This window comes from Halichoeres trimaculatus, unplaced genomic scaffold (assembly GCF_033239565.1).
Source record: "Halichoeres trimaculatus isolate MK-OKI-2021-1 unplaced genomic scaffold, fHalTri1.1 fHalTri1_scaffold_5, whole genome shotgun sequence".
NCBI lineage: Eukaryota > Metazoa > Chordata > Actinopteri > Labriformes > Labridae > Halichoeres > Halichoeres trimaculatus.
This window is the reverse complement of record NW_027437183.1, coordinates 7,775,950-7,794,734: the sequence shown is the minus strand read 5'-3', so window position 1 is coordinate 7,794,734 and position 18,785 is coordinate 7,775,950. Positions and strand designations below refer to the sequence as shown.

The following is an 18,785-nucleotide window of genomic DNA, read 5'->3' as shown; positions in this document are numbered from 1 at the left end:
ACACACAGCGGGTTGGTTTCTATTTCCTTCTCCCGTCATGATGAGGACCCACTCTGCACTTTTTGACTCTAAACTTTGTATTTAACTCTGAGGACACATCTTTCATCGGCTCGCTGCAGACAGATGGTGACAGACGGCAGAGCTGTTTGTAACCACATGAAAAACGACTCAACAGTTTTTTTTTTGTGCTGAAAATCTGTGAGATTTTATTTGCCCTGGGCTATGAAATACAACCACAAAGACACTGTGCAAAGAAAGCAAAGATTAAGTCACACTTATGGAGAGTCGGCAAGCACATGAAACACAAAATAAGAGATATCTGCATGTACACGGAATATTGCCAAAAGAGTTCATGCTACAAACATAGAAACCAATAAAATGAGCTAATACAGAAACACAAACACCTCAATCCAAACGTGTAAGTGAATACAAAGTTTAAAATATTCCATTATATTCAACTCAAAGTTTTAATCCCATAATACTGTTTTTAATGAGTATATGTCAATGTTTGTAAAACCCCGTCCAAAACTTTGATCTTTACATTCTAATCGCTGCGACCAAATCAGGCGCTGCAACGTGCTTTCAGACACTTTTCAAAGCTACATTTACTGCTACGAAGAAAGCTGGTGTTAAAGAAAAAGACGAGCTGTTTCCACATCAACAGAGAGTGGTTCTCCTGAAAAGCCGGTCTCTCAATCTTAAAAACCCAAACGTTTCTTTTTAAGTGCAGAAAAAAAAGGTACAACAGCGTGTCGAGAGCTTTACAAGAGAAGAAACATGAAACACAGGGACTTATCTAAACGATGCAAGGTTACACAGTCAGTTCATTAAAAGCTGGTTTTAAAAAGCATTAAAGTCATTTAGAAGTCGTTCAGAAACACGTTTCGTTGTGCTGGCAGTAAAATATCTCGGTGAGAAACAGGCAACACTGAAAACCGTGTTGATTGGTTACTGAATGTTTGCTAAGCCACGCCCCTTTGAGTCACTGATATTTAGCCTATCACACTTTCTACTTCGTAAAGTTTTTAATCTTATCTTAAACTTTCAAAGTTGGGGGACATTTTATTTAAAAGTAGCCAAGATTCAAGTTTGTGGTTTTAGTTGATAGCTTTTCAAGCCTGAATTTTTAACCTCTCTCTTGAATCTTGTGAAATCAGTCTCTGATTTGAGTTTTGTGTCTTCATATGTGATAAGTCGGCCAGTTTAGTGAGTCCTCCTCTGAGTTTTCTCATGTGCTTAATATATGAAAGAGAAACTCTGGACTTAGTCCGGATGATGTCTCTAAAAAGTATCAATCCCTTTTGTGCTTTGAGCTTTAATTTCAAAAGTGCAAATAAAAACGCTATGGTTTAAAGTTTCAGTATCAGGAGGAGAAACTTTGGCCACATTAGAAATGCTCGATTTCTAGACACACTGCAAAAAAATAACAATTTATCAAGTGTTATTGTCTTTTTTTCAGTAAAAAATGTCTTTTTAGACTTAACATGTCCAGAAAAGTCTTATTTCAAGATACTGAAGACAGAAATGGGGACTGAATTGTTTCCAATAAGTAAAAAGAAATCTGCCAGTAGGGTCAGATAACTTTGCTTGTCAAGATTAGCTTAGTTAGCTTAGCAAGGTTAGCTGTTAAAAGCCATTCAGAGCTCATTTTTATCTCTAAATCATTTGAAATTAGACATTTTTCTGGACTGGTCAGGTAAATGGGGCTCATATTAAGTCTAAAAAGACACTGTTGACTGAAAAAGGAAAAAAAAAACTGATAAAATTTCATTTTTTGCAGTGTAGAGTTGCAAAAGTTGGCCTAAACTCTAAATACACTGCAAAAAAATGAAATCTTACCAAATGTTTTTGTCTTATTTTCAGTAAAAAAATGTCTTTTTAGATTCAATATGGGCCACATTAACTTGACCAGTCCAGAAAATGTTATTATTTCAAGTTACTCAAAGACAGAAATAACACCTGAATTGCTTGTAACAAGTAAAAAAAAAATGGCAGTGGGGTAAGTGAAACGTGCTTGTTTTAAGACATTATCTAATCTTGAAGAGCACATTTCTCTTACCCCACTGGCAGATTTTTTTTTACTTGTTACATGCAAATCAGACCTCATTTATGTCTTTAAATAACTTGAAATAAGAAAAATTTCTGGACTGGTCACGTGGATATGGCTCATATTAAGTCTGAAATGACATTTTCACTGCAATAAGACAAAAACACTTGGTAAGATTGTATTTTTTGCAGTGTAATTTTCACTCAGTGAGGATATAAAAGAGTTTAAGATAGAATTGAAAACTATGAGATAATAACTGCAAATAAGAACCCAAAATGATCGACCCAGAAAAATTTCTGAGCCTAAACATGAATCTACTTTCTTAACCATGTTCCCTTTTAGAAGCGATAGAGGTTGAAAGAAATCTGTGATTACATTAAATATCTTAAATATCTAACTTGTGCAGAGTTTTGAGCTCACACAATCAAACATCTGTATAATATTTTTAAGAAGACAAAAGTTCATTCCTGCGGGGTCTTTTCAACTCATCTCTTTTTGTAGAAAAACTTCCTCAACGTTCGGAGAAAGCTGCAGCACAACAGGATGCTTAGTCACAGATGCTGAGCTGTGATTGGACAGTTGTTCTTTAGGGGCGGGCTTTAGCAAACAGTTACTCTGTTTCAAAATTTGGCACAACACGAAGTCACACAATTGATCCTGAAAAGGAAGCAACATTGATTGCCATTGTTTGAAAACCAGGAGCCCTCCAAACAAACCTGGAAGTCCTTGGCTGATTATATACGCTTAAAGTTTAGATTTAAAATCTGGATATTAATATTTAGATTTCTAAAAGTGCAAGCAAAGCGAGTACAAGGAGAGCAAAAAGCACATATGGCAAGACCAAATCTTTTTTTTTCTTCCATTTCTTTTTCATAAATCTTAAAAGCACAGAGTTAAAAAATAGACTACAAAATCGTCTTAAAAACAGGAATAAGAGCTGATTGATATTGCTGTAGCTTATCGATTATTAGTAATACATTTCAAAAGCTGGTAGGTGAATGTGCAACAAAACACGACACAGACTGACGCACAGAGGACGAATGAAAAAGTACAGAGTTTTTAACCTGAAGAGACAGTTATGGAAGATATTGTCCTTTAGTTTATAAGTGCTATAAACAATATCCTCGCGTCCTCACTCGTCTTCGCTCTTGTCTGACTGATCCTGCAGAGACACAGAGAGAGATGGACAGAGTGATGAGGAGGGAGGATTTACAGGCAAACAAAGGCTGTGATCAGCAGAGAGCATCAAAAGAAGATGAGTAAGGTCATCACGTGATGAATACATCAGCACACTGCAGGAAGAGAGATCTCCACATGAAGGAAGAAGAGTGAAGGTGAGGCTGACGTCCTCCTCTCACAGCCTCTTCTGCTGTTCAATCTTTTTCTGGGAAGGTGAAGGAGGGAATAAAGGACGGAGGCTTTTTACCCGGCCTTCACAATAAGAGGACATTTTATATGTGTTTTACTTTGTTCAATATTACGTTAAAGCTTTCACTGTTAGCCATAACACGTTTTTTGTGTGGTGTCTATGAATTTCTAACCATTAATTGGTAATTAAATGATCTGAGAGTGGTTGACAGCAAACTTGAGCTTTATCTGGAGGACAAGGGTTAAACCCAATTATAAACAAAACAAAAAATCCAATGGTTTATATGATTATCATATCTTAAAAATGGGGGAGGGAAAGGGGATTATTTGATTCATCTGCAAATATTTGAGTCTCTCAATTGATGAGTCTCTCATAGGGATCAGCATTTCAAGCAGAAAGATTAGTCGATAGTCAGCTGTTTACAGCTTAATCAAATAGGTCCCTGCTCTCCCTGCAGACAGATCCAGAAATACGTCAAACAGAGATGCAGATCCATTTAATAACTGCAAAACTGTTAGCTGGGATATCTGGATTGCAAAGTTTGCACATGACCTAATTTTATGTTTTGTTTTGTTTGTTTTTTTTGTTGCAGTTTCTCCCAGAACTCTTGGTGCTTCAGACCTCTCTGTTTTTCTTCAGGTCTTAGTTGAACAGTTTAACTTGCTGCTTTCTTGTGTTACTTAGATGTTTTCATGTTATTACCTTCCACTTTGAGTTATGTTGTTTTTGGAAGGGTCTGTAAACAACATAACTCAAAAAGTTACAAATGGATCTTGATGAAATTTTCAGGAAATGTTCAAAATGGGATAAGGAAGAAGTGATTACATTTTGGAGGTGATCTGGATCACCGTCTGGATTCAGGATTTTTTTTTAAGATTCTTTATCAATAGCTGTTTCCACCAAGCAGTCTGGTTTGGTTTGGTACAGTTTGGCATGGTTTGGTACAGTTAAGTCTGATCCCGTTAGCGTTTTCACAGCAAACTGTGCCCTCTCGTGGTGGGTGGCAGATAAGCCGGATGCCGAAAGCCGCAGCTGTTAAACAATAGCGTGATTACCCTAGTAATAAATCCAGTGAAGAAGAAAAACATGATACAGTAGACAAAGAGCACAGATGAAAGACATGCAGCATTTCATCCTCTCTGTGATTAGCATGTAGCTCTTTGATACAAAGTGTGATCAAGCTTTGTTTCAGAGAAGTCTGTGTGCTGCCAGGAGAAATGCAGCTGCTGTCGTGGTAGGTGATGATTCTTTTGACCAATCAATGGTCTGCAGTTTGTTGCTCCTCCTTCTGATAGCGGATCGGTTCAGTCTGGTGCCCATACGAAAGGGTACCAAAAAGTGGGACGGCTTGTCTCGGTGATTTGGGGATCTGTCCCGGGATAAGTCAGTGGAAAGGCCACAAACTGTGGCTGTACTGAGACAAACCAAACCAGTCTGCTTGGTGGAAATGCAGCTATTGTGAGATAGGGCCGTCTTCACCGTATGTGTATATAACTCAACCATAAATGGTCGGATTGCTTTGCAAAACAATACAAGACAAGGTCACCATAATTTCTGACAGATGTAAAAGTATGATCCAGATCCTGGTAGTATTCTGGATACTAAGATCCAGATTATGAAATATGTCCTGGATCATCATAATTTTCAACACTGTCAGGTAACAAATTATCGTACAAACCTGCAACTAACACCAAATTGTAGCAGACGGTCTGCTGAAAGGGAGTATAACATTAAAGTAGGACTAAAGTGTTGGTGACAATCACAATATGCTTGGTGGAGGTCTATACTCTCTGAGTGCTTTTCTAGTTATTAAATATTTTCCTCATTTAATGGCAAAAAGCAAACGGCTTTCAGATGTCCTACTGCCAGCGTCTGGCATTTATGTCAAACTACAACAGGAGCTGGTAAAAAAGAATTGGACAAAAAACTTTTTTGAGATGAGATAAAAGTCACATGAATGATTTGAATTTTATGAATAAATTCTTAATCAACTACTTAATTCCCAACTCATCCCGACCATCTACTAACTGTTTCACACAGTTTTGGGTCGGTAGGGACCAAAGGTTGATCCCAGGTGTAAACACTCATAGTTAAAGCTGTCAACTCATGTTCCCAAACGTTGATGCTGTAAGGTATGAAGCTTGATCACACCAACTGCATAAATTCAAACTCTTCCAACACTTAGCCTACAGTGAGAACATTACTACAATGATGAAAGTATGAGTCTTTGTGCAGCACTAGATTCTTAGGCAGATTATTTCACCACTATGCCTGCTGATAGAATCACTGTCTGTATTTGTACACTCAGGATAACGTGTCTCTGGATCATCTCAGGTGAAGGTGTGACTTTAACTGAGCTGTTTGTATTAACCTCAGGCACCTCACAGGTCGGGGTCACTGCTGAGTGTATAATAACATCGATCCTTTAACCTCAGCCTCACACTGCAGCTCCTCTTCTCTGCTGAATCCTGACCTGTGTCTATGAAGAGGAAACCTTTCACATCCCTGTGGGTTAAACATGACTGCCCGGGTCACTGCAGTAGTAAAAGGCATGAAAGTGTTTTTAATAAGGATTTAAACCCCTCTTGTATTATTAACTGTGTTTCAAGAGGATTTAGAAGGTGCTGGAGGCTGCGTTGTTGAGGTACCACTGAGATGAATGAGTACGATCTAAAAAAGTCACGTTTCAGTCACAGATAAGTTGTTTAAAGGCTGAGGTTCTCAAATTAATTTCCCTCATGTCTCAGTTCCTGATCTGATTTGAAGAAGGTGACCTGCTGAGCATGAAAAAGGATCACATCAGGGACCCGTGTTTCTCTGAGAGAAGTTATTTTGCTTGATGATGCAGTCGAGGGAAATGACCTACATTGTCGTCCTGATCTTCGTCACTGTCGTCGTCACTGACCACAGGTTTTGCCTTCCCTCGGCTCTGCCTCTTCTTCCCTTTGTCAGCGCTGCGTCCCTCCTTAATCAGCTTGATCTTGACCCACACTGACTTGGCTGCAAAAGAAAAAGAACCAGAGAGATTTAACTTGACTGAACCAGTCTGATAGAAGTGGACACTGTGGACCGCTTAAAAGCTGAACAAGGTCAAAAAAAAGAAATCTGGTTCTCGTATCGAGTTTCAAGCATCACACTGCTTGAAACAGGAGGTTTGTAAAATTCAAATGTGTGTGTGGGTGTGTTTAGGATTTGTATGCACGTCCTGGGGCTGTTTGGTCATACCCTCTGACTCTGACTCATCATCGTCATCCTCGTCCTCATCGCTGTCGTCTTCGCTGTCCTCGTCTTTGGCGATCTTCTGCCGGGCGCTCTTGAAGACGGACTGAAGGACGATGGAGTCCTCATAAATCTGCAGGAGAATGAAAAACAGATGGCGTAAGCATTGACTCACGGCGCAGTGAGTGTAAGACAGAGACAGGGAGAGTGGGAGAGTGGGGGGCCTGTGGGACTGAGAGGCAGAGTTAATTACAGAGGAGGGATTTACTATTAATGGAGGCATTAATGAAAGAGGGGTAAATCTGCTGGACCACAGGAAGTGCTTTTTAAAACCTTCAGAGTCAAATTCAGACTTTTTCCTGTCAAACCAAAACATTGTTCAGAGAAAGGATACAACGGTCATTTCAGGTCAGCTTAATCTGGAGTATTTTCATCAATTATGGTTTCACACCTGAAGGGCGTTTGGTTTATTCAGCAGCAGCAGGAGGGAACACAGACATGTAGAGAAAATGAGTAAATGGACTCTAATTCTCTGACCACTAAAAGCACTTTCACATCACACATCATACGTACAACATTCACACCCCGATAATGGTGTCGCAACTGAACAAACTCATTCACACAGCTTCCACTTCCACCAGGGTGGTTTGAGGTAAAGCGTCTCACTAGGTGACACTTTGTCTTGTGAATCAATCACCAGCTTCAGGGCGAGGACTAAAGCCAGGTTTATACTTGTGTAGGTCGGGAAGCTCCTATCAAGGATGGGCACCTTTCACATTTGAAACAATACGGTACGGACGGTACTTAGGAATAGGTACCGGCACTCAATGGTACTAATTTTTGGCACTTAGAGTGTTTTTGTGGTAGTAGTACTAATTTTTTAACAAAAAGTCTCTAAGTTTTTCAATTAAACATATCTATTTCTCAATATGTAAACTTTGAAGCGGTTTTCAAATCCAGCAAGGAAAATCACCTACTCTTCCACTCCCTCCATGAAGGCCTCCCTCACAGTCACACTGATGCATTAAGGTACTGAAACATGGTACCATTTGATTTCATGTGATTCGGTACTCAGTGCTACGGACAGGTTTGGTCTGTGCTAGGTGCCACCCTGTTGTGGCAGCTCTCTTTTCCTTGTCTGTTTTTTGTGGTTGTGGACACCAAACTGGTTTTGTCTAGTGGTATTTTTGCTATTTTTGCTCCTGTGTTTTTCTGAAGATCCTACATGTAACCATGGCTGCATTGTTTACGTGTGAAATCAGCTGTTAGCAGCCTGTAGCATGTCAATGCTAACTGGTGCAAGGCCTGATGTTTCCCCGCAAGGTGAGGAGAAGGAGGTGAGGGCGACGTGCTGGTTCTCAGGTGTCAGCTAAGAAGTGACGACATGGACCTGTCCTTCCATCCATCGTTATTGGGAACGTTAGATCTATCTCCAACAAGATGGACATACTAACCGTGCTAACCCAGCAACAGAGGGAATACCAGAAGGCAGAACGGCAGAGTAACATCATGCTGTTCACAGACATGGCTAACTGAGCTAACTCCAGACACCAACACCACATTGGAAGAGCTTCACCTGCTGTTAGCAGACAGGATCCAGGAGACAGAGACTGAACAGACACTTTCTATACGCTTTCTTACTTTTGTTTTCTTGATTACTGCTGTGACTCCTGAATTTGGATTTGTGGATAAATGAAGTTTTTTTCTCTTCTATTCTATTCCAAAAGTACTGAATTTGATACCCATCTCTAGCACCTGTACCTATGCAAACGCCTAAGCACCTCCTGTGCCACCTGTGCACCTCTTCCCAAATTTAAGTACTGCTGAAATGACATAGACCTCAAGCCCTGTGATTGATCTTAGCAGGATCATGTTTCCTATAGTTACATTTCCAGAACTACTTGTAACAGCCACAGCATACTATTAAAATGCTCAAAATCATTGTGAAAAGGAAGCAGAAATCTAGAGGAACTTGAGACAGGTGATCTAAAAGTCGTGCAGATGCTTTATGTTATACTTTATGCTCGAGTACTGACAGACACACAGAAGTATGTGGTGTCAGCCCCTCTGGCATATTGCCAATGCAGAAGTATGAATCTGGTTTAACTCCACTGTTGAGCCACAACTCCTGAAGAGAAAATTGCTTTAAATGTTGGATAATTTCATACCTGGGATCCCTCGAGGTTGTAGGTCTGGGCGTTGTGACAAAGCAGCATCACATCCTTCTCCAGGTCTCCAACACTCCTGTATTTATGGTTCCTCACGCGGTCCTGTGGAAAGAGAGAAACAGCAGCCTAACTCTGTCTGTCCCTCATCTCGTCAAATGTTCTGAGCATTAAATATGAGCTTAATGTTTATAAATAGAGTAAAAAAAAACACTCCACATCAAGCCTGAGTCAGATTATTTGGACTTGTCCATTAATTTATCAACCCAAGAATTTTTCAGAGGGTAAATGACTCATTCCAAGCTCTTAGTCGAATAATCCAAAATGTAACAATACATTTCAGGGAGATTGGAGAAGCATGGTACAGAGATGATTCATATTTAATGTAAAAGAACATCTATTTTTGGATGGCAACACTGAGCGGAAGAACAACCCTCACATTTTCAGTCCACTGTGTTTTTTTCACCACCCTGTCTCAGATTACACACTCGATTATCAGACTCAACAAACCTTGATCTTTTTGAAGTCCACAGGTTTCCTGATGAGCTCGTAATACTCAGGGAGCTCCTTCCTGGATGGTAACTGCACAAAGACCTCACTCAGCTGTCTCCCTGACCTGTGACACAAAACAGTTTCACATGAGTGAGTCTGCAACCTTGATATTTAACCTGGAGGAAGATTTAAGTCCAGTTCATCAAAAATTACAACAAATGCAAAGAACTGCTGAGCTGTGACAGTTTGTTCTTCTACAGAATAATAAAAAGTAATTGTTATGTCAGGTTTTTGAGCTCTAGAAGAACATATTTTCTGTTTCCCTCAGGAAAATTGTGCTGTCAGTTGAAGGCCAGGTAAAGAAACAGTCTATTTCACAACATGCTCTTCCAGATTGTGTTTGCACAGTCAACATTCAATGCTGTTTCAAGGTTTTTCAGGGACAACGTGCAGCTCACAGCTTCACATCTGAGCCTGCTTCTTCAGGGAGCTGAGATACCAAGCTATCCTTGATTCCTTCTTCCGTCCTCCTGCTGTATGATTAAGACTGAGATAAATATTGACAGAGCTTCAACAGCAATCCTTCACCCGACTAATTTCCCAGGAGTTGAAAAACGAGCAGAGACAAGGGAGCGTAGTTTAATCAAGTTTTTAAAACCAACCTTGTAAACAGTTTGATGCTTGTGTAATGTGATACTGACTGCTGCTCATCAGTTTTGCATCTTACCACTAATGTTTTTAACAGACACAAACATCCCTGCTGCACTGATCATTCCCTCTCTACCTGAGGTTAAAACCCACCAACATCAAAACCTCACTGTTGTGTTTGGAGGCCTTATTAGCGTCCACTCCAGAGATCATTGAGTGCAGAATAGCTAAAGTTAAAGACCTCAGCTTCACTGTTCTGACCTTGTGTCACTTAATTAGCAATGGAGGGGAGGGCAGCTGGTTTTTCACCAGAAAACAACAGTTTGAATTCTGGGGCATATGTGCAAGGAGAGTAAATAAGAGTTTCTTTTATTAATGAACCGTTTTTTTTCATGGGGAAAATAAGGGAGGATGTCAGAAGATGTAACTTTTGTGATAGACTGCTGAAAATTATCAAAGCTCCTTGTGTTAAACATTAATTTAGGCTGTGAAGAGGTAGTCAAGCTGCCAGAACTTCACTTACACTCAGGATAAAAGGAGAAGAGAATGTACTGAGGGATAACAATGGTTTTATCAGAGTTGTTGCGGATACGTTTTTAACTTTATTTGTTCTGAAAATGTGGATTTCCAGAAGCTTAATTGTAAGATTTACAACTCTCTTCTCTGCGAGGCGGGCAGAGCGGAAGAAAACAGTATGAATAGATAAAATCACTACAATTCAGCGATACATGGATATGTGGAGCATTTTAGATGTCTGCACTTGGTTGCATCTAAGGTAAAAGTTTTGAACGCAGATTTTTTTTCCAGGTTTTTTACATTTTCATGGAAGGTGGAAAATTGCAGGTGAAAAATTTGTTCAAACCACTGATAGAAACTTGGATTATTTTGGCTTTCCACTGAAAAACTGACCTAAACAAAAAAAACAGTCTTTATCAATAAACAAGTCTGATTTATCTCCTTTTTCAGAGTCCAATGCAGTAAACACACAAGCCCAAATCTGAGTTACTAGTCATAGTTCTTGAGTCCAAATCAAGTCCTGAGTCTTAAAAACAAAGAACCAAACCACACTTGAAGCCGAGTCCCAGACTTAAGTGGTCTGTGCTGCAAAAAAAACTAAATTTTATCAAATTCTCATTTTTTTTTTAATAAAACAATGCATTTCAGACTTAACATGAGCCACATTTACCTGACCAGTCCAGAAAAGTCTCTTACTTCGGGTCATTGGAGAAAGAAATAAGGTCTGAATGGCTCGTTACAAGTAAAACTAGAAAAGCACTCAGAGAGCGCAGACCTCCGCCAAGCATACTGTGATTGTCACCAACACTTAAGTCCTCTTTTAATGTTATACTCCCTTTCAGCAGACTGTCTGCTACAATTTGGTGTTAGCTGCAGGTTTGTACGATAATTTGTTTCCTGACAGTGTTAAAAAAATTATAATGACCCAGTACATATTTCATATTCTGGATCTTAGTGTCCAGAATATTGCCAGGATCTGGATCATACTTTTACATCTGTCAGAAATTATGGTGACCTTGTCTTGTATTGTTTTGAAAAGCAATCTCACCATTTATGGTGGAGTTGTATACACATATGGTGAAAATGGCCCTATCTCACAATGATGAAGAATCCTTTAAAAAAGTCCTGGATCCAGACAGTGATCCGGATCACCTCCAAATTTTAATCACTTCTTCCTTATCCCATGTTGAACATTTCCTGAAAATTTATCAATATCCTTTCATTAGTTTTTGAGTTATGGTGTTCACAGACAAACAGACAATCTCGCCCAAAAACATGACCTCCTTGGCGTAGGCAGATTTTTTTTACTAGTTACAAGCAATTCTGACTTCATTTTTGCCTATAATAAATTGAAATTATACCCTTTTCTGGACTGGTCAGGTGAATGTGGCTCATATTAAGACTAAAAAGACATTTCCTACTGAAAAAAGACAAAAACACTTGATAAAATTTCATTTTTTTGCAGAGTGCTACGAATCTAAGAGCATTTTTGGTGTGTTATGAACACAACCCACTGGCATTCAATCAAGAATTGGGTTAGAATCAAACCTGAGCTACTGTGAGAAAAACTCAGCTTCAAGAGGCGAGATAGCAAAACAAATTCAGACATTTTCACTGTCGTTTAAGGATCCAACATTCAAAAATCAAACTCAACAAGGAGCATTAACATTGGCCTTTCCTGTCAAGGTAGTAGTAGATTTTAACGTCTAGAGATTCATATTCTACCATCAACATCAAGCCTGGCGTCCCTGCGTCCCTGCGCTCCTGCACGTGCAGTGAGCTGTGATGCACTGCACAGGCTGAGCTGAAACCACAGGAGTGAATGGTACGTTGAAATGGGATTTTTACATATTTGATGTATGAAGTGTGAGTCCTCCCAGCCCCACGTTATGGTAGCAGGGACCTCTGGGAACAGACTAAACCTTGACTTGCATAAAAACCACAGGAATGAACAGAAACGTGATTGTGAAGTTTTTGACGGAGGACAGTTTCCTCTGGTTTCTTGCTGAGCTCTTCACTGTTAAACCTCTATGTGGCTTATGAAAGACATGGAGGTCCTCTCATGTTTGACTTTAGGGTTTTCTTAATGGGGTTACTTTAAAATCCTCCTGCAGCAGGGATTTTAGATTCTGTCCCAGACTGGTTAAATGAAAGAAGCCCCAGAGGATCGATTGAGATGCTCTGGGATGAACAACCATCAGCTGGGAGAGGAAAGAATTTGACTTTGGAAAGGCAGGTTAAACTTTCCTGGAAGAGTTCCTACACAGTAGTCAGCCAGTGCATAGTTTAGTGGTGGGAACACAAACGCACATGTTTCTTCACGCACGGGTGCACATTACAGAGGCGGACACATGCATGCTCAAGGTTTAACACTTAGGTAAGTAGAAAGAACAGAAATACACACAGAGACTCTGAGGACACAAAGGTAGACTGAGATCTTTTCACATTTCTGTTTCAGGACTTCACATCAGTGCTTTTAATCATGTAATCAAAGCACAGCCTCACAAGTAGAGGAGGTTTTTTAGGTCCCAAAGCCTTGTGAAGATGTACCAAAACAAGCTCATAAGAGAGACACGTTAACAAGTACATCCATTAGAGAAGAGGGCACCTTGACAGTTTTGGAAATATGTTCCAAGCAGAGGTGTCAAAAGTATTCACATTCATAACTCAGGAAGAAGTATAGCCACTAGAGTTTGAAATGGCTTTTGTAGACTTTATAGAATCAACTCAAGTATATAAGTTCTGGTTTCACATGAAAAATGATAAAAAATAAAGTAATGTAAGGGAAACAGACGCCATTAAGGATAAGACCTCAGGCCGTGCCACAGGGGTCTATAGTGATGCTAACGTATGGGAAATTGCATTGATTTGCTAGCTGTTAGCATATGTTGATACAACTTCAGCTTCAGAACAGCATTTCAACTTTCATTTCAGAAGCATATCACAGTTACTCTTTGTGAACAACACTTAGATCTCTTAATGCCAGAAAACTTGATGGAAAACGTTTTTGAGACAGGCTCATAGCTGACAGGGTAACTACAACTCAGTGCTTTAACCACTTCCAGCCACTAGATGGCCTACAATCGACGTTACCTGATGTGCAATTTGTACTTATTTTCATTTATTTATGTCCAGAGATTTCTAGACCCAGTGATCAATTCCATATTTAATTACTTAAAACTCAATAAAATGTTGTAGACAGAAAACCTGTAAAGCTACTTTCTGTACACAGAATATTTAAGGGAGAAATTAAAGGAATCAATGAAAAATCAGATCAATAAGGGCATTGATATCGGTAAGATCTCGTCAATACCCACAAATGACAATTTCAATGTTGTTTTTTTTTTTTTTTTTTTACAGGTCATCAGTGCAATAAAAACTTTGTAAAAAGAATTGTGCCTGAATCGTGATCTCAATTTTAAGCCAGAATCGTGCAGCCCTAATAGACACCCAAAATTTCTACTAAAGTGAAGCAGACAAAGTATTTTTACACTGTTTCTAAACATCTCTGGTTCTAACCAAAGTTTCTAAAATGGGAAGATTTACTGTTTTGCTGTTTGTTTTCCACTTTATTCTTCAAAGCATAATCCTGCATGCTTTACAGAGACATGGCCAAGACCAGAGATAGAAAAGTCTGATTTTTTTCATGGTATGTGTTGATATGTGTATGTGTTGATGGTGTGCTGATACAATCCGATACTGATGCGATACCAATCCCACACTATATCTTTCTCTGATAAATCCTGTACTCCTTTTGGTGATTCTGCTGTAAATGATTAATCATATTTGTTGTATTAAAGTGAGCCCTGTTGGTACCTCCTCCAGGAACACTCACTTTACAAATGTTGCAAGACGCTGTTTCACTATGATTGCTTTCCAAAGAGAAGTAGTCCCACACAGCGGACGTGTTTGCAACGTGGTTTGATTTACAGCAGCCGTAAAGTGTGACGGTGCTGAAAACAGGTGAAAACTGGATCGGGTCACGTAAGGAAATCTGATGCTACCCAATCCTCCTAAAATAGTCATATTGGGCGCCAATACTGGTCAGTGTATCAGATCAGGGCATCCCTACTTTTTAGATTAAAAAAATTGTATAAAAAATTAGCCTTGTGCACCAAAATTTAAGGAAAAATTAAGTCTGATTTTCCTGTGTTGGTAAGAACACAGAAAATGACTTCAATCCATTACTATAATTGAGATCACAGCAGGAGAAAAACTGCTCATAGAGTTGGATAATTGTTTGGATTCAAGAGGTCGAAGCAAAAAATAAAACTGGACGCAGAATTCAGAGTCCTATGATCTGTTTCTGTGTTTGTCACTGTATGTTGCTGTGTTTTTATAAACACAACCTACTTGCATTCAATCGGGGCTTGGGTTAGAAACAAACTCTGCATCCGTTTCTTCTTTCTGTGTGGCGATAAATTCAGGACCCGTGTTTGTGCTGGCAAAGTCTAAGTGATCATTTTCCCAGTCAGAGAGGAAGCAGAGAAGTTTGGTTAATCTTAACCAACAGCTAAAAGGTAATCTCTGACAATTTTTAACCAGAACACGGCCTGGAAATGGTTGTGACTCTTCATAAGGAAGTATCATTAGACAGAGGAGATCAGACAGAGGGAAGACATCAGGGTTTTGTCATGTTTCAAATTAAACCGAGCATGAATCAAGAAAGCTTAATGACTTCTTAGATTGCAAAGAGAAGAAATGAAAATCTAATTCTGTCAGGTGTCTATTGAAATGTTTTCCTTGATAGAAAACAACCCCATGAAACAGAATGTCAAACAGATAAACAATAAATGTGTTTTCTTTTGGTTGTTTGGTCAGAGGAGAAGATGCATCAAAGGGAAATTTAAAAACAGAAACACCACCCCTGTGGATTAAATTCATAGAGATTTACAGCAGAAATAAATCTCCTTACCCGTCTCTGTAGTTGATGACCGTATCGATGATGGTGTTCATTTGCTTGGTGAGTTTCGGGGGGTTGGGAGAAAGCTTCTCAGCTGGAGGACGCCCACGTCTCTTTTTGGCCTTGGAGCTCCCTTCGTCTCTGCTTGATGAGTCCTTGTCTTGACGTCTCTTACGTTTGCGCTTCTTCAGCCGGATTTCTTCCTCCATCTCCTCCAGGTTTCCATCCTCGATGGCCTGGGGTTAAAAAAAGACCCAGATCAAAGACACACGCAGATTTGATCTCTGGTTGTGAAGTTTCTGAAGATATTCCCCACTTTCTACTTTTAATTTCTTCAGCTGGGCTAACTGTTCTCTTTGTAATTATCCAATTTTAATAAGAAACTCTCTTAACTATAGTTAACAGTTAAAACATTGTGCCACGTTTGTCTCAAAGCTTTTTTCTTTAATTCTTGTCTCTCAAAATCACTCCAGCCCAAGTCGATAAAATGGATCCACCCTGGTGACACGTCTCTCATGGTGTGTTTGTTGTGAGTGAGTCGCCTGCTGTTGGCATCAGTCTGAGACAAACTCTGTATTAAATCTTGTCCTGGATGATTGATTGCTTGTGCTTGAGCAGAATTTATTAAAAACTACAGGGACCATCATGTGCTGAACGACAGAACACAGGAAAAAGTTTTTTATGATTTACTTTGGAGAAACAAATGTGTATACTTTACCCGAAGCCACTGTTTCTCAGTGAGAGCATCGCTGTAGTCCACGTCCCGGCGGCAGCGTGAGCCTCGACCGAACATCTTCTCCTCCTCCTCCTCGTATGTGAGCCGTTCGACCTCAGCGTCGTCTTTGATGATCCAGGAAGGCAGCTCATCCTCCTCCATGAGGCGAGGTTTACGCTTGGGGTTCCTGGCGTGCTCTCGTCTGCGGTCCATGTCCATGCGCTGCAGAGTGTAACATAAAGATAATCAGAACTAACAGAGGATGGTGGTCTAAATCTTTATGCTTTACGACAAACAAGGAACTCTGGAAGCAGATTTGAACTACAGTACCAGTACTTCTGTGTTCAAAATCTTTATTTGTTTTTGGTAATAATGTTTTTGCATGCTCTCACGTGTGGACATTTGAGCTGGATGTTTTCATCTTAGCTCACACAGAAACAAATGCTACTCACTGTTAAAGAGCAGACATTGCATTGGATTGGAGGCTTGTTTTTTTAACTTTACTCCAAGATTTATATTTGTTGGAGTATCTTGATTTCTGACTAGTTGTAGCACAAAAAAAATCTGAGAGCAGATCAAAAATCTGTCAGCACAAGTTTTCTTGAACACAGAAGCAGACAATATGTGAGGAAGATGAGCAGAAACTGCCTGATCTGATGCATACACACACAACAGCTGACTGTGAGAGTGAAACTGGCTGCTGGAGGAGAATTTTACCTCTTTGAATGCAGCACCTGAACCGAGTTCAATGACTGCCATGGTAGGTGATGACCTATTCATCACACTCATGGTTGCTCGTCAGAAAAAAATCCCTGCCTAAAAGTGTGACTGAATCATTTTCAGGAAACTTCTGACTTGCTGTTAATGAATCTAGATGTCTGGGGATCTTTGATATATATTTCAACACAAAATAGGGATGCAGGATATTATTGGCACTAGAGCCCGACCGATATGGGATTTTTGGGGCAGATGCCGATACTAATACTGGGAGCAAAAAAAAAAGCTGATATCCGATATATCGACTGATATCCGGTATATCGACCAATATTCGATATATAGGCTGATATATATGATAAATTCATTGATATACACAGGATATATATTGTATATAATCACAAATCATTATAATACCCATATGATTCAAGACAGAGACAGAACACTATTAAATTAAAACAAGGAACTTAAATTATAAAACTTTCAACATAAGAACTGTAGTGTAAACCAATGATAAATAAGAACAAGCTGTAAACACAATAATAAATAAAGGAGTCAAACTGTAAACACCTTAAATAAATAAGTCAAACTTTAAACCCACAAAGTATTAAAAAAAATTAAAAATGTAAACACACCATGAGCAACTTACACAACATTAAAACGCCGTATTATAGTTTTACATTAGATAACGGTGGTTGTGTGAATTAACAGTAGCATTTATCTCTGTTTATCTCTCAAAAAAGCAACTCACACGATGTTAAAACGCCATTCTATGGTCTTACATTACATAATGGTGGACGGAGGGGGCGGGCAGTGTGCAGCCCAACACACAGACACACATGAGCAGGAGTGACAGAATCTCCATGGAGCAAAATATTTATAATCGGCTACATTTTGGCTGATGTTGATTAATAGATGACAGGCATAATCAGCCCGATTAATCGGTCAGGCTCTAATTGGCACGTTATCGGTCTTAGTTGATATTGGCTTAAAAATAAAATATGCAATATTGGCCAAAACTCCAAAGTCTGCCGATACGATAAACCAATCAAATAATGGGCTGAAGCTGCAGATATTTTTTTAGCTTTTTGTGATTTGGTTTGCACAATGAGTAGTCCCATATTTGTTTCAAGTTAAAGTTAAATTTAAGCAGCTATGTGCAAGGCACATGTACTACTTTAGGCATATTTACCATTTACCACAGCAAACCATTTTATTCAAATTGGGTTTCATTGCTGTACAATTGCACTGCTCATATGTTTCCTGTGAACACAGGCTATGTTTACTGACTGTCAATTATGAAATTGGCCAAAATTGTGTGTATCGCTATGGTTTTCTCAGGAAGAGTAGCATGGAGTTTTCAAGCAGGATTTCTCTTTTTGAATTTTTCTCTTTGAAAGCAATTCTTATAACTAAATATACATTTTGAAGTTTATATTGCATGAAGATAAATGGTAAATGGACTTGAGCTTATAAAGCGCTTTTCTAGTCATGGACTACTCAAAGCTGCTTTACATAACAGGTCACACTTACCCATCCACACCCATTCGCGCTCACATTCATTCACTGATGGATCCAATTTTTACTATGATAGCTATCCATCAGTATCTCTAATACAGTCACGCCCTTTCATACCCATTCACACACCAGTGACACAGCAGTGGGAGCAACTAGGGGTTAAGTGTCTTGCCCAAGGACACATCGCCATGTGTCGCCCAGAGCTGGGACCTGCAACCTTCCGATCACCGTCCAAGCGCATTCTCAAACTGCGCCACCGACGCCCCCGATGAGATGAATATTGCATACTAAATGTGATAAGAGTATGCACCATAAAACAATATGCTACTTCCAATGCAGAAGCCAGTTGATAATCTCTGCAATTATGTGCACAGAAAAAAATATCAGTATTGGCTTAATGAGTTGTTAAATTTCAGCATATCAGATATCAGCAAAAAATCCAATGTCAGGCATCTCTAGCACAAAATATAGCCAATGTG

The 18,785-nt window shown here is 39.3% G+C and overlaps 1 protein-coding gene and 1 long non-coding RNA gene across 2 annotated transcripts in view; one reads left to right on the top strand and one right to left on the bottom strand.

The window, feature by feature from the left end:
- The window catches only part of LOC141790107 (uncharacterized), a 75,096-nt gene extending 71,685 nt beyond the window's left edge, over window positions 1-3,411 (top strand). Inside the window, exon 4 of the long non-coding RNA XR_012598258.1 lies at window positions 3,216-3,411. This is a non-coding gene — a long non-coding RNA (uncharacterized LOC141790107). The remainder of the gene's footprint in view (window positions 1-3,215) is intronic.
- The window catches only part of smarca2 (SWI/SNF related BAF chromatin remodeling complex subunit ATPase 2), a 67,210-nt gene continuing 48,614 nt past the window's right edge, over window positions 190-18,785 (bottom strand). Inside the window, exons 28-34 of the mRNA XM_074669747.1 lie at window positions 16,078-16,296; window positions 15,372-15,595; window positions 9,311-9,416; window positions 8,804-8,905; window positions 6,642-6,768; window positions 6,283-6,416; window positions 190-3,209 (exon numbers count right to left, since the gene is read on the bottom strand). Of these exons, the coding sequence (XP_074525848.1) occupies window positions 3,180-3,209; window positions 6,283-6,416; window positions 6,642-6,768; window positions 8,804-8,905; window positions 9,311-9,416; window positions 15,372-15,595; window positions 16,078-16,296 (942 nt within the window). The 3' untranslated portion in view covers window positions 190-3,179. The remainder of the gene's footprint in view (window positions 3,210-6,282; window positions 6,417-6,641; window positions 6,769-8,803; window positions 8,906-9,310; window positions 9,417-15,371; window positions 15,596-16,077; window positions 16,297-18,785) is intronic.